The sequence below is a fragment of the Muntiacus reevesi genome, chromosome 16 (genome assembly GCF_963930625.1).
Source record: "Muntiacus reevesi chromosome 16, mMunRee1.1, whole genome shotgun sequence".
NCBI classification, from domain to species: Eukaryota; Metazoa; Chordata; class Mammalia; order Artiodactyla; family Cervidae; genus Muntiacus; species Muntiacus reevesi.
Genome location: NC_089264.1, coordinates 23,445,933 through 23,461,883, shown reverse-complemented (window position 1 = coordinate 23,461,883; position 15,951 = coordinate 23,445,933). Strand labels below are relative to the sequence as shown.

The 15,951-nt window shown below is 38.1% G+C and overlaps 1 protein-coding gene across 3 annotated transcripts in view; it reads right to left on the bottom strand.

Annotated features, from left to right (window-relative positions):
• Positions 1-15,951, bottom strand: part of EMCN (endomucin) — a 118,549-nt gene that overhangs the window by 23,494 nt on the left and 79,104 nt on the right. For all 3 annotated transcript variants that reach the window (XM_065907278.1, XM_065907279.1, XM_065907277.1), the window contains 5 exons: positions 12,920-13,012; positions 12,434-12,487; positions 6,925-7,020; positions 2,787-2,811; positions 1,565-1,626 (listed from right to left, as the gene is read on the bottom strand). In XM_065907278.1, the coding sequence (XP_065763350.1) occupies positions 1,565-1,626; positions 2,787-2,811; positions 6,925-7,020; positions 12,434-12,487; positions 12,920-13,012 (330 nt within the window). The remainder of the gene's footprint in view (positions 1-1,564; positions 1,627-2,786; positions 2,812-6,924; positions 7,021-12,433; positions 12,488-12,919; positions 13,013-15,951) is intronic.

The window sequence follows — 15,951 nt, the reverse complement described above, 5'->3', positions numbered from 1 at the left end:
GCAAGCAAGAAACACAAGGTTCTCTGGCAATTTCCCCTCCCAAAAGTCTTGATTCTGGTGTCAATTATCATTTCCCTGGTAGAGCAGGTGGTCCTGATCCCAGCCCCCTCATCCCCAGAACAGCCATGGGCTTCCTTCCAGAGGCTTCTAGCTCAGAGCTTGGAGAGCCCCAGAAGCCACTGAGCATTTGGTTAAATTCCCCAGGAAATAAAGGAGAGTGCATGAAATTACTGTGATACAGCTTACAAGATATAGGCAGATTCTGAGAACTTTTCCTGATAAATGGTGTGGTCATGCTCCAGATCCTCCATGAGCTTACTCAAGATTAGTTCACATTCAGGCTTCTGGCCTGTCCCTTCCTGACCAAGTAGAATAGGCTTGTCCAAAGCTGGTGAACAGCTAGGAGAAACTGGTGAGTGTTTTCCAATTATCCTGTGAATGAATTTTACTCTTTCACTCATTCAGATGGTTACCTTTAAGAAAACAGTGTGGGAATAAAGAACAGAAAGATACAAGACTGAAGCTCTCAAGAAAATGGCTCACATGAGGGATCTGGCCATGTCTCTGCAGATCTCGGGTGCCCTTGCTTCTCAGTTCTTGCTTGTAATTTGTTCTAGTTTGAATCCTCTACCTGAAATTCAAACCCCAGTGTTTGATATATTGCTCGTGAATTGGGACTATATTTAGTCTTTGGTTTTACAAAATTGTTATCTGCAATATATTTACAATGTTTATCATCTGATATCTTTCACTTTAACATAACATATGTATTCTGGGACTACTTTGTATAGGTAAAGTTGGGGTGATTGAATATTTTAAGTGTCTTGGATATAACTTGATATTTGTTAGATCCACCTAGATTGTTTTGTAAAACTAAAATTACTTTTTATTTGTTTTGGAATACTGGATTTTTAAATATTTGGTCTGCTCAGTACAAAAAAGGAATTTGCCTTTTTTTAATTTTTAAAAGCTATCTAGCATTCCATTTTTCATTATTCTTGATACAAATATAACTCATACAGATCATATCTATATGTTGAAAAACTTTACATTTCAAACCAAACAAAATCAAAACCTAAGAAACTGGAAAAAGAAATATAAACTATATAAATAGGAAATTGTGTTTTGTCCTCACTGAGAAGCTCAATTAAAATGATGTGAAATGATACAAGATATGATTTACATTTTAATTGATGAATCCAAGTTCCAAGTGGTTATACACAACTGTTACCAAAAATATAACAAAACAACAACAATACTTTTTAAAAAACCCTGTGGCATGCTTAATTTTTTTTTTTGCCACTACTGCAGGATAGAAAATGCCTCTAGTCATCACTCATTCTTTAGAATACATCTACATGCAATCTATTAAAATCAGATAGTCTAATATCTTACCCCAAATGGTATCTCTAGGGCTCACTTTTCCTTCATAGGAGAATTTATTTCTTGGGGTTAATAATTATTTCTAAAGAAGCTATGTTTTTTTATTGTGGTAACGTGAACAAAATTCAAGTCAGATTTTGAAATAATCATTTTTCATCTAATCAACATATTGGGAGCTTACCAGACTCATGAGAGATTGTCTTAACAGTGAGAAGTTTCACACTCTCTTTATCGGACTGAGGTCTATTTGAAACAAAAAACATTAAGTTAACACCACAGTAATTAGTATTACATATCTGTGAAAGAAAGAAAACACTATATAAACAGAAAGACAAAGATACATGTGCATATATATTTTTAGGTGTTTCTATTGCAAAACTTGTGTCTCTTCAGATATAGACACAAACTTTTATAGCATTTTCACTTCTGGAATCAAGTCAATAAATCTCTGTCATTCTGTTACAGTGATGATCATCAGATAAATTAAACGTCAAGATGGGTCATATGAAACACTTGTCTCAGACTCCATATTACACATGCCTTCATTTCTGAATTGTGAGGGGGAAGACAGAGAAGAGTTTCCGAACATTTTAGACTGGTCTGAGTTCTGCAGACATTCATTTTCATGGGGTCATGTATACTGCAGTGCAGTGTCTGAACTGTCTATTTCAACAAGAGTTCCCACCTACCCCTTCTCAGTTTAAAATAGTTTCAAACCCCAGTTCCTCTCCTTGGACATCTCCAGAACATCTACTTTAAATTCAGAAGGCCAGGTGGTATAAGGACATTATTCTTAAAGTTCACGACCCAAAGAATATACAAAAACACCCACAATAAAGCAGGCTACAAAGACAGGTCAACACAGAAAACTTAACCACAGAATTTGGTTTTGACATTAAAATAGTGTGTCTCTTTGCCGCATCTTGATGGTAGCACTTGGCTGGATTGCTAAGGACTGATTTGTTTGTTTTAATAAAGACCAAGCAGGGAAACCATTTGCTGTTACGGTAAAGCCACTCAGAGCCCTCTCAAGGTGCAGGCATGATTTTACCTAACTGTGAAAAGCATATTGAAAATTTCTATGGGAAAGCTATTTTAAAAATCTAGATATGTTTGTCTATGATTTTTTCCTCATGGTTGTATTCACTCCTCTATCTTCCTTTTCAACATTTGATTTCTGATTTTACCGCTTTATCCAAGCTTAAGAGGAATCTTCTCTTTTAGTTGTTGGAATTTCTCTTTTGAATAGAGAAAGTTCCTTGATATATAGATGGCCAAATCCCAGATATTGTACCTTCTACCCAAACGCTTTAAAAAACAGAAGTATGAGTAGAGGATCAATGCTTTTCCTTCTGTAAACAATAGAGCTTCTAGATAAGAAAAAATGGTGCAGAGTTACTTACTGTTCATTTCCATTTTCCTGTGTGCCTAGGAGACAAGGAAATTTTTATTAGAATTGCTAAGAGCTTGGCTACAAAAACTCTGAGACTCCCGCCACTTTCTATGCAAAGATGCTTCTAAAGCCAATTCTTAACTTTTTAATCTCTCCCCCTATTTCCTGTCCCACTGATCATTTCCTCGGAGATGGTTACCGCTCATTCCTCAGTCAAGGCTAATACATTCACGGTATAGTCTCAACCAGGCCAAATACACTGAACTTAGTTCTGGACTGATTTTAGCCTTATAGTTTCATAACACAGTGTGGAATATTATCCATTATCACACATTCCACAAACATCAAGAACTGTATCCATTTATTTTAATATCACTGAAAACGAATCAGTCTCAGAGTCTTGAATTACCTTTTAGAACTGAGAATTGATTTTTTGGCTTTTCTTTGTACGTTGCTCTTCCTGGGTACCCAAATCTCCATATCTATTGTGAGTCACGAGGAGGCAGATATTGCTTCTAATTACATCTGAAGCCCACTGATTCAGCCTCTCAAAAGTACCCTGAAAAATGTCACTGAGGTTACTAACTGCAACTAATCTTCCACCCGCTTTGCCAGGCTGTTCCACAAGCATTTGGTTAGAGTGCGAACACAGAGTGATTCATTTTGCACAAGACCATAGCCTTGTGGGGTCAAAACTTGCATTAATCTATGGCCTATTAGTCAAAATAGTTAATAGAATTGCTTAAAGTCCTCTCTTTCCTCTGGATTTTGCTGTGATTTACTTCATGGATACTGGTTCTTATCTCTTGGATTTCCTTTCACATCTAAGATAGCTCAGGTCATCAGGATATGCCTTTGATTATCATACTCCTGACTTTGACCATTATTGTCTTATAAAGACCTTGATTTCCACTCAAATTTTGGCTACTTCTATATCTGTCAGTTTGGCTAAGATACTCCAACATATGCTATTTACCAACTAGATCTAACCTCACCTTGCCTACCGTCAGTTAAATACTTTAACAATATTAAAAAATCCCCACTATAACTGTTACCTATGATATCACCTGTAATGCTCATAGCCTTGTTGCAGGATGAACAGATGTTTTCTTGTATGCTTGCTTTCATATTTTTCCTTAGAAGACTGTAATACGGGTTCACTAGCAGATAGATGCACACCAGCAGATTACTTTATGCATATATGCCATTCTTCATAGGGTTAAGGTTCACACTACTGTCAGAATTATCCAGTTAAGCTTAGTTTCATACAAGAACCTCTGATTCATGTTGACTTCCAGAGAGCAGAGTGGGCTTACGAATTTTCTGAACTTAATGAAGTCTCACCCACATACTTGAAGAGCGATTAACTGCAGGTGTTTTATGGTGCTAATTTAATGATAACAATGCTGTAAATTCTGTGTTGAAAACAAAGCTGACAACAATCAAATAGATTTGGCTAATTGTCCAACTGCCCAACTTGGTTATAAACTATTGCCTGTCTTCAGAACAATTTCATAGCGGTAGGAATCTTACACGTTTTTTTCCCTAAATGGTATGTTTCATCGTCACCAACTTTTCAAATAATTTATTTACAAATCTCCCTATGCAAAGCAGTTTTTCAGTACATGGTATTTTTACAAATGTATTTAGTCCACAAATTTTTTCCCTATTCTATATACTCAGCACTCTCTGTTTTCCACTTGGTTGGTTGATTTCCTGATTGGTGGTTTAGGAACTTAGAGAAATCAAACTGATTTATAAAAATGCTACTTCCCCTCTGGAAACTGAGTGAGGAAACATATTTCAGACATTATTAAGAAGTTTATTCACTTAACTCCCAAAGGGAAAGACATTGATTTGTTTTCTTCTTATTTTCCAGCAAGAGCTAAAGTGAACACTGCTGTTTTCATCTCATTGCTTCCCTTCGCACTGTCATGCACAGGCGCCAAACTGTCCACACCCTGCAGGTTCAGGGATCGGCCTCAGGAACAGCATTCATTAGTGTCCTGGGGCACAGTGTCCACAGGGTAAAAAAGAAGAGCATGGCTCATCTACATTATAAAAATGACTGATTTTTACTTTTTTAACAGTATATGAGTTTTAGGGGGAGTTCTATTAGTGAACTATTTAGAATTAAAGTGAGGAAAGGAAAGGTTATATTTCACTAAAAATTACAAGATTCAATAAGGCTCTCTCTGCTCTATGTTACCCACAATACAACATGAGTCATATATAGCTTGTGACTTGGAGGGGTTGCCTGACACTATGGACTGAAAGTTTGTGTCCCCGTAACATTCATATGTTAAATCTTGACGTTCAGTGTGATGGTATTAGGATGCTGGGCTTTTGGAAAGCGACTAGGTCATGAGGGAAGAGTCCTCAGGAAAGGCTTAGTGCCCTTGTAAAAAAGACCCAGAGAGTTCTCTTGTCCCTTCTTCCATGTGAAGACACAGGCAGGTATCAACCCAGGAAGAGTGTGTTTATTAGACATCAAATCTGATGGTGCCTTGATTGAACTTAGCCTCCAGAACTGTGAGAAATAATTTTTTTTGTTTAAATCATCTAGTCAACAGCATTTTTGTTACAACAGCCTAAACAGAATAAGATGTTTGACTTGCAGAAGAAGTAGGCTTATGCAGAAGTAACTACACTATAGTGTGATAAATAATATCATTAAATTCTATAGAGTCAAAACACTCCTCTCTGCTTAAAGAGATGTGATGTTAAAAAGAAGTATAGATTAAATCTGCTTTTAAGGTAAATCCTAGTGAATAAGATGGAGATTAGGTGTATTATAAAAGTTAAGAAGAGGGCTGGATATTCTAGGAGAAGGAATAACATGGATAAAACAGAATACATGGTGCTCCATTATTTTAATACAACCAGGAAAGTGTCTGAAATGAAAAGACAGATTAAAGTTTAAGGAAACATAGGCGAGTTCCTGGGAACTGAAAGGGGATTTAGACAAGCATCAAATGAAAAGAGTGCTCAAGTTCCTAGAACAGAAAAAAGACTGAATAAAGATTGAAAGTAATTTGAATAAAATGAGGACTTTAGTTAATAATATATCAATTTTGGTTAAATGTGGCAATTATATCATACTAATCTAAGATATTAATCATAAAGGGTATATGGGAACTCTCTGTAACTATCTTCACAACTTTTCTGTAAACCTAAATCTATCCTTAAGTTTAAAAGTGTATTTTAAAAAACACTTTAAAGTAAAATGCAATTAGGGGAACCATAAATATTCAAGAGGCAGGGAGGAGAAGATGAAACAACAAAAAGAAGAAAACAAACAGGATGTAAAAGAAGGCAGTGTCGTTTTAAATGGAAGAGGCAAGACTTCTCATTAAGACTTTCATTAAAGAGGATCACAAAGAATTGTGGAACTAGAATCCCTCTAAAAATGGCAATAGTGTTCAATCTAGAAGAACTGATTAAATTAACAGAACACAACAGTCCTGGAAGACACCTTCATAGGAAGGAAGCTGTGCCTTCCAAGAGGGAAGTAAGACACAAAGTACTCTTCTTGAAATTATGGACCCCAAAGGGAAATTGTGGATCCCAGTATTTCTCTTTATTCTGTTACATGGTAATGGAACAAGTCTTCACTATAGCTAAGGCATGTCATTTTATGCCATCTTTAGTACCATACTCCCCAACCATTCACAAAACTAGGGCTTTTTCATTAAAAAGACTGTGCCCATATTCAATAATATCTGCCATTAGTGAAAGTGTTAGTCGCTCAGTCGTGTCCAACTCTTTGTGACCCCATGAACTGTAGGCTGCCAGACTCTTCTGTCCGTGGAATTCTCCAGGCAAGAATAATGGAGCGGGTAGCCATTCCCTGCTCCAGTGGGTCTTCCCAACCCAGGGATAGAACCCAGGTCTCTGGCATTGCAGGCAGAATTTTTACCATCTGAGCCACCAGGAAACCCCCCACCTGCCATTAGTAGTTAATTTCTTACATTCACCAGCACTCAATTGATTCTTGCCCTTTCCCTCTATTTCTGTGATCAACCAATATAGCATTTTGTTCCTGAGTAAATTTCCTCTCTCTCACTAAGAGTTTAAATTCAAGTTTAGGCTGAGCAAGCATATTCTCCTTTTAGGAAAACAAAATGAAACAAAACATGGTTACCTACCTGGGTCTGTCTTCCGGCACATTCGACACAATCCCACCAGAGCAAAGACTAAAAGTGTTATTACAATCAAAGCAATAACCACAGGCAAAATAACACCTAAAAAGTATTGGAGACAGTGTCAGTTAGAGTGGGTATTGAATCTCACAACACATAGTTTATGAACTGAGAAAAAGCATGCATGCTTCCTTTCTTCTTTAAACACCATTCTGTTAGAAACATTACCTTTTAAGCAAAGAAGATATATCTGATTCATGGGCTATGCTTTAGTTGTTATTTCTGATGTACCCACTTGATGTCAGTCTTGTAGCCTTTCTGAAATAAAACTCCAAATCTAAGACTCTCTTGGTGACTAAAGGAATGAGGAAATGGGAGACTGACCACACAGACGATGTCCCGTAGAGCCAGATCCATATACATGATTTATATTCTTCACTACTTTATAATGAAGCTACTAATGTATAGCTTGGATGAAGGGAGTCAAAAGCACAAACTTCTAATCAGAAGATAAAAAGTACTAGGGATATAATGTACAACTTGCTAAACATATTAATAATTAACACTGTTGTATGTTATATATTCACTGTTGTATGTATGAATATTCATTAGAAGGACTGATGCTGGAACTGGAGCTCCAATATTTTGGCCATCGGATGTGAAGAACTGACGTTTTAGAAAAGACCCTGATGCTGGGAAAGACTGAAGGCAGGAGGAGAAGGGGATGACAGAGGACAAGATGGTTGAATGGCATCACTAACTCAAGGAACATGAGTTTGAGCAAGCTCTGGGAGATGGTGAAGGACAGGGAAGCCTGGCGTGCTGCAGTCCATGGGGCCACAAAGAGTTGGACATGACTAAGTAGCTGAACAACAACAACAAATGTTATATATGAAAGTTAAGAGAGTAACAAAATCTTGAGTTCTCATCACAATTTTTTAATATTTCTTTAATTTTATATCTATATGAGATGATAGATATTCACTATTGTGATAAGTTTTATGATATAAGTACAGTTTAAGCTTATACAGTGTTGTATGTCAATTGTATCTCAATAAAGCTGAAAGGAAAAAAGATATATCTCTTACTGGTTCTAGTGAAAATATTCTGGTCATAAAGCTGACTTCCTAAGAAAACCACAAATATCTTTCTGTAATAATATCATTAAATTAGAACATAACTGAATATAAATGAACATTACAGTGCAACAACATAGTCTAAGAAATATGTGTGTATTTATGAATGTTTACTTGTGGGTATGGTGCTGCTGCAATAGTATGTAGGGTGAGTTTTTCCTGTTCTTATTAACAGAGGGGGCTTGCTGTGTGTTTTAGAATTTGCCTTCTTTTCTGGCAGTGATTTCCCAGGTTAAAACAAGAGTGATGAAAGGAAAAAGCTGTCATAGGAATTTAAGTAGAGATACAGAAGTTACAGTTACTAATCAGTTAGGTGTTCTCATCTACTTGTGTACATAATACTTATATTTATCAGGGGTTGAGATTAGCTCTCCAATTCATTTGTAGGGTGGGTTACACTTCACTCTTACAGTTAAATAATTGTTTTAAGTAGGTCTTGCTGGGTTCATATTAGATCTTGCACGAGATCAGTAGTGCCTCCTGAAATGAAGGCGCCATGACACAGCAGCTCCATAAATGCAATGCTAACTTCTTGAATGGGATGACTTTACCTAAACCTAAGATAATCTTTTATAATCACAGCTGCATATATATATATATTCATCTTATTCTTAATTTCCAGGGAAATTCATGAATATCCTCTCTATTCAGTGTTAGTATATACAGTATGTTATATGACATATATATATTTTTGCTAAAATGGAACATTTCTTAAAAGGCTGTTTTTAGCATTAAGATAAAGTTCTGTAAAAGTGAATTTTCATTTTTATGGAGATCTCTGCCTGTGCATTTGGCTTATTTGAGGCTAACCCCATCAATTCACCTTGACCTCTGGTGGTAATTGCTTGGCACTAAGGTCAAGGTAAGGAGCAGCAGCTGCGCTTTGCATGAGCAGCCGTAAAGAGATACCCACGTCCAAGGTAAGAGAAACCCAAGTAAGACAGTAGGTGTTGTGAGAGGGCATCAGAGGGCAGACACACTGAAACCATAATCACAGAAAACTAGCCAATCTGATCACAGGACCACAGTCTTGTCTAACTCAATGAAACTAAGCCATGCCGTGTGGGGCCACCCAAGATGGTCGGGTCATGGTGGAGAGGTCTGACAGAATGTGGTCCACTGGAGAAGGGAATGGCAAACCACTTCAGTATTCTTGCCTTGAGAACCCCATGAACAGTATGAAAAGGCAAATTGACAGGATACTGAAAGAGGAATGCCCCAGGTCGGTAGGTGCCCAATATGCTTCTGGAGATAAGTGGAGAAATTACTCCAGAAAGAACGAAGGGACGGAGCCAAAGCAAAAACAATACCCAGTTGTGGATGTGACTAGTGATAGAAGCAAGGTCCGATGCTTTAAAGAGCAATATTGCATAGGAACCTGGAATGTTAGGTCCATGAATCAAGGCAAATTGAAAGTGGTCAGACAGGAGATGGCAAGAGTGAATGTCGACATTCTAGGAATCAGCGAACTAAAATGGACTGGAATGGGTGAATTTAACTCAGATGACCATTCTATCTACTACTGTGGGCAAGAATCCCTTAGAAGAAATGGAGTAGCCATCATGGGCAACAAAAGAGTCCAAAATGCAGTACTTGGATGCAGTCTCAAAAATGACAGAATGATCTGTTCGTTTCCAAGGCAAACCATTCAATATCACAGTAATCCAAGCCTATGCCCCAACCAGTAACCCTGAAGAAGCTGAAGTTGACCTACAAGACCTTTCAGAACTAACACCCAAAAAAGATGTCCTTTTCATTATAGGGGACTGGAATGCAAAAGTAGGAAGTCAAGTAACACTTGGAGTAACAGGCAAATTTGGCCTTGGAGTACAGAATGAAGCAGGTCAAAGGCTAATAGAGTTTTGCCAAGAGAACACACTGGTCATAGCAAACACTCTCTTCCAACAAAACAAGAGAAGACTTTCACATGGACATCACCAGATGGTCAACACCGAAATCACACTGATTATATTCTTTACAGCCAAAGATGGAGAAGCACTATACAGTCAGCAAAAACAAGACTGGGAGCAGACTGTGGCTCAGATCATGAAATCCTTATTGCCAAATTCAGACCTAATCTGAAGAAAGTAGGGAAGACCACTAGACCATTCATATATGACCTAAATCAAATCCCTTATGACTATACAGTGGAAGTAAGCAATAGATTTATGGGACTAATTCTGATAGACAGAGTGCCTGATGAACTATGGACGGAGGTTCGTGACATGTACAGGAGACAAGGATCAAGACCATCCCCATGGAACAGAAATGCTAAAAGGCAAAATGGTTGTCTGAGGAGGCCTTACAAATAGCTGTGAAAAGAAGGGAAGTGAAAAGCAAAGGAGAAAAGGAAAGATATTCCCATTTGAATGTAGAGTTCCTAAGAATAGCCAGGAGAGATAGGAAAACCTTCCTCAGCGATCAATGCAAAGAAATAGAGGAAAACACAGAATGGGAAAGACTAGAGATTTCTTCAAGAAAATTAGAGATACCAAGGGAACATTTCATGCAAAAATGGGTTCAAATAAGGATAGAAATGGTATGGACCTAACAGAAGCAGAAGATATTAAGAAGAAGTGGCAAGAATACACAGAGGAACTGTACAAAAAAGATCTTCATGACCCAGATAGAGCCAGACATCCTGGAACGTTAAGTCAAGTGGGCCTTAGGAAGCATCACTATGAACAAAGCTAGTGGAGGTGATGGAATTCCAGTTGAGCTATTTCAAATCCTGAAAGATGATGCTGTGAAAGTGCTGCACTCAATATGCCAGCAAATTTCTCAATATGCCAGAAAACTCAACAGTGGCCACAGGACTGGAAAAGGTCAGTTCTCATTCCAATCCCAAAGAAAGGCAATCCCAAAGAATGCTCAAACTACCACACAATCGCACTCATCTCACATGCTAGTAAAGTAATGCTCAAAATTCTCCAAGCCAGGCTTCAGCAATACATGAACCATGAACTTCCAGATGTTCAAGCTGGTTTTAGAAAAGGCAGAGGAATCAGAGATCAAATTGCCCAAGATCCGCTGGATCATTGAAAATGCAAGAGAGTTCCTTAAAAACATCTATTTCTGCTTTGTTGACTATGCCAAATCCTTTGACTATATGGATCACAATAAACTGTGGAAAATTCTGAAAGAGATGAGAATACCAGACCACTTGACCTGCTTCTTGAGAAACTTGTATGCAGGTCAGGAAGCAACAGTTAGAACTGGACATGGAACAACAGACTGGTTCCAAATAGGAAAAGGAGAAAGTCAAGGTTGTATATTGTCACCCTGCTTGTTTAGCTTATATGCAGTGTACATCATGAGAAATGCTGGGCTGGAAGAAGCACAAGCTGGGATCAAGATTGCTGGGAGAAATATCAATAACCTTAGATATGCAGATGACACCACCCTAATGGCAGAAAGTGAAGAAGAACTAAAAAGTCTCTTGTTGAAGGTGAAAGAGGAGAGTGAAAAAGTTGGCTTAAAACTCAACATTCAGAAAACTAAGATCATTGCATCTGGTCCCACTCCTTCATGGGAAATAGATGGGGAGACAGTGGAAACTGTGTCAGACTTTATTTTTTGGGGGCTCCAAAATCACTGCAGATGGTGACTGCAGCCATGAAATTAAAAGACGCTTACTGCTTGGAAGGAAAGTTATGACCAACCTAGATAGCATATTAAAAAGCAGAGACATTACTTTGCCAACAAAGGTCTTTCTGTTCAAGGCTATGGTTTTTCCAGTGGTCATGTATGGATGTGAGAGTCGGACTGTGAGGAAGACTGAGTGCCTAAAAATCGATGCTTTTGAACTGCAGTGTTGGAGAAGACTCTTGAGAGTCCCTTGGACTGCAAGGAGATCCAACCAGTCCATCCTAAATGAGACCAGTCCTGGGTGATCATTGGAAGGACTGATGCTGAAGCTGAAACTCCAGTACTTTGGCCACCTCATGCGAAGTGTTGACTCATTGGAAAAGACCCTGACGTTGAGAGGGGCTGGGGGCAGGAGGAGAAGGGGATGACAGCGGATGAGATGGCTGCATGGCATCACTGACTCAATGGGCATGAGTTTGAGTAAACTCCGGGAGTTGGTGATGGACAGGGAGGCCTGGAGTGCTGCGATTCATGGGGGTGCAAAGAGTCAGACACGACTGAGAGATTGAACTGAACTGACGGTAAGGAAAAAAATGCTCAAAGTGTATTTATTAAAACAAGATTCAATAGAAGAAAACTTTCAAAGCAGTTATATGGGATTATAATGGGATTGCAGGTTAAGTGAATTTTCAAAAAGGCTGTTTATAGTTGAATCCCTTCCCTTACTGGTGACATTCACACATTCTGCACATCTACTTACTGCATTGAATGAAGATATATGTGTTACTCACTGGAATAAGAGGAGCTGGTTGTAGAAGTGCTTGCATTTTTTGCATTCTCAAGGCCTATTATTTTAAGAAAAAAAAAAAAAAGTCACCTTAGGTAATGTGTGCCAGCCCTCATAAGGCTTCCTTCACCTCCCCATTCTCTATTTAGGTAGCCTCTGTGATGGATAGGTATGAAGCTTCAAGTGAAAACATTTTATCTCACTCCGAAAGAGTTCTGTTTATGACTCGAGATTGGTTGGGAGTTAATGTATACAGTCTGAAGAGTTTGGACACAAGCACATACCCGTGAAATCATCCCCACAATCAAGGTAACAGACATAGCCATCACCTTCAAAAGTCTCCTCATGTCCCCTCCCTTTCTGAGAATGTTCAGTCTGTTTTTCTATATCAGTTATATCTCAGTAATCTGTTTATTTCAATTGGTGATGTTTTCTAGGTGAGGAGTAGTTAAACAAAGCAAGCTTCCACTCATGCACACAGAATTCATACCTTGAGACTGGGAGATGTTTTCTGGAGTTGTAACTGATATTGAGGATAATGTAGTGGTTCTGAAAGATGATACTTCTGGTGGTGAAGTGTTAACTGTAGGAAAACAATAAATTTAGAGTGAGAGTCAGATTAAAGTATTTACTTTTCTTTCCGGATTTCTTTGCAGATTCAAAACATTTGCATTTCAGATCATCTGTAAAAACCATTTATCACTGAATATGGGATACATACAATTATACATTAAATCATGTGTTCCTCCTGTATAGATGATTAAGTTTGGAATGACAAAGCCTGGGTGTTAGTATTATATCTTCAAGAACTGGTCAAAAATAAAACTTGAGCAAGTTTTTTCATTTTAGGCTATAGCCCGTATACCTACTGTGAGAGGTGTAAGTCTCTTAGTCGTGTCCAGTTCTTTGTGACCCTACAGACTATAGCCCACCAGGTTCCCTTGTCCAAGGAATTCTCTAAGCAAGATAGAAGATACTGGAGTGGGTTGTCCATTTCCTCCTCCAGGGCTTCTTCCTGATCAGGGAATCAAATCCCAGTCTCCTGCATTGCAGGCAGACTGTTTACTGTCTGAGCCACCAAGGAATGGGATGCAAATCAATGCAAAAGCATTCATCACATTTTAGATATTACAATCTTGAGTGATACTGATTTTTTTTTATTATTATAAATACTTAAACTGGACAGAAATGCAGTTTATAGGGTTCTTTGATGGTCAGAGAGAAAGACTGCAATGGAGGCTTTGACTGGAAGAACTGGGGGAAAAAATGATGGAAGATCCCTTCATTTTTATCTTGAAAGCTCAGCAGTGATTTATACTTGTTTGGTTTCTCCAGAGCAACTGCTTCTTGGTTGCATGTCCACTGCTCTTTTTCTCCATGGAAAATGTTATTTTTAAATTGACTGTCATTATTTGTTGGCTTAGGTCAATATCTGCCATCTTTCATCAGAAGGACTCAAACAAAAAAATAATAAATAAAAATGCATTATTCAAAATTCATAAATCTTAATAAATTTCAAGGAAATATAGATAATTAAATGTTTTCTAAGTGTACAGCATTTATTCTTGTGAATCTGTAATAAAATGTAATTTGCATCTGGAAAGGATTTTGAAAAATCATTCTATTTTTCTTGAAGCATGAAGTAGTATCTTTTAATCACACCTGCTTGCCGTGTCTCTACAATGCATTGCAAGTTCCTGAGTGTGAGGGCCATCTTTCCCACCATTCACATGAAGCTCTGACTACAGTGGGTGTGCAATAAAGTATAAGTGACTGCTTAGATGATGTAAGAGGAAGGTCATGGATAAGTACATAAAAGAAACAGATATTGCCTGTGACTGCCTGAGATCTTTCTCTCTTTGCCACCCACAGCCCAGCACACACTGCATGCTTATGCATTTCTGACATCCGTGGGGGAAGAAAAATGTTAAGAGTCTGTACAGTTCTTTCTATGCAAGAGATCTGTGGGAGGAAGCTAGATATATGCCCATAAGAACAAAGAAAAATGTCAGGCTAGTGCACTAAGCAGGCAGAAAAAGGAATTTGAAAGATAAGAGTAGGAACTAGCTAAAAGCTTGGTACTTAGCTGCTTTTACCAGTGTCAAGTGTTCTAGTAAAGATGAATGCTCTTTTGGTTGTGTTGGTAGAGAATGAGATGCCTGATTAAATAACCAAAGGCATTAATCCTCCTGGGATTTCCCAACGGAGAAGGCAATGGCACCCCACTCCAATACTCTTGCCTGGAAAATCCCATGGACGGAGGAGCCTGGTAGGCTGCAGTCCATGGGGTCGCAGAGACGGACATGACTGAGCGACTTCACTTTCACTTTTCACTTTTATGCATTGGAGAAGGAAGTGGCAACCCACTCCAGTGTTCTTGCCTGGAGAATCCCAGGGATGGGGTCGCAGAGTCGGACACAACTGAAGTGCCTTAGCAGTAGCAGTAGCAGTAATTTTTAACACTCCACATTCTACTTTATTACCTTCTCATAGGCAGGCTAAGTGGTGGCTACAGTTCTGAGTATAATCTATTTGGATCAGATGAAACTCCAAGCTTTTCTACTTAAAATGTGTTGACTATCCAGTGCTGTTATTGTTAAAGATTCACGGGTGGGCAATAGGATTAACCCTTTTTAAAAATATTTATTTATTTGGCACAGTAGTTGTCCCACTCTGTGGCATGTGGGATTTTAGTTGGTAAACCGGGAGTTAAACCCAAATCCCCTGCATTGGAAGGCGGATTCTTAACCACTAGACCATCACAGAAGTCCCTAGAATTAATTTTTTTTAATTAATTATTTTTAAAAGAGGATATGGTGGCTTCTTGAATAAATAGTGATTTTTTTCTTATAACCACAACCTTTAGTTAAAAAATAATTTCTGAATCCAGCACACACACACACACACACACACACACACACTTCACCTCTATTACATTGAATACCTTCTTATGTTTTCTAGTCTCTTTTACTTCATTTTTAAAAATACTAGTCATGACCCACTAAAGGGAATTAACTTACAGTTTGAGAAACCCTGTCCATTAGCACGACCACACTGATAAAATGACAGATCTTGGCTAAATTCATCAATTGTCAGTTTAATGTGATTCTTTCTGCAATTAAGATGGAGGGAGCCATGATATGGGCAGAGTTGATGACTTATGTGGATCTCATTGAGACTCTTATTATCCCAAATTACTCCTAAAGCATTATCAGCAGAGGAGGTACAAGAGAGGTGCAGGGGATGGTTGAGAGCACGATTCTGAAGACTGAGTCCCTGGGCTCAAATGTGACTTGAGCACTTACTTGCTGTGGAATCTTAGGCAAGGCACTTCAACTCTGTGTCTGAGTTTCCACATCTAAAAAGTTGTTTACGGCAGTAGTAAGTGAAAAAATATAAGTTTAAAAATACATGTACTCTAATCTTGCATTTGATAAAATATCAATATTAGTAATAAATGTTACCAAAGAATATAAAAATATGCAAGCTGCTGCTGCTAAGTTGCTTCAGTCATGTCTGACT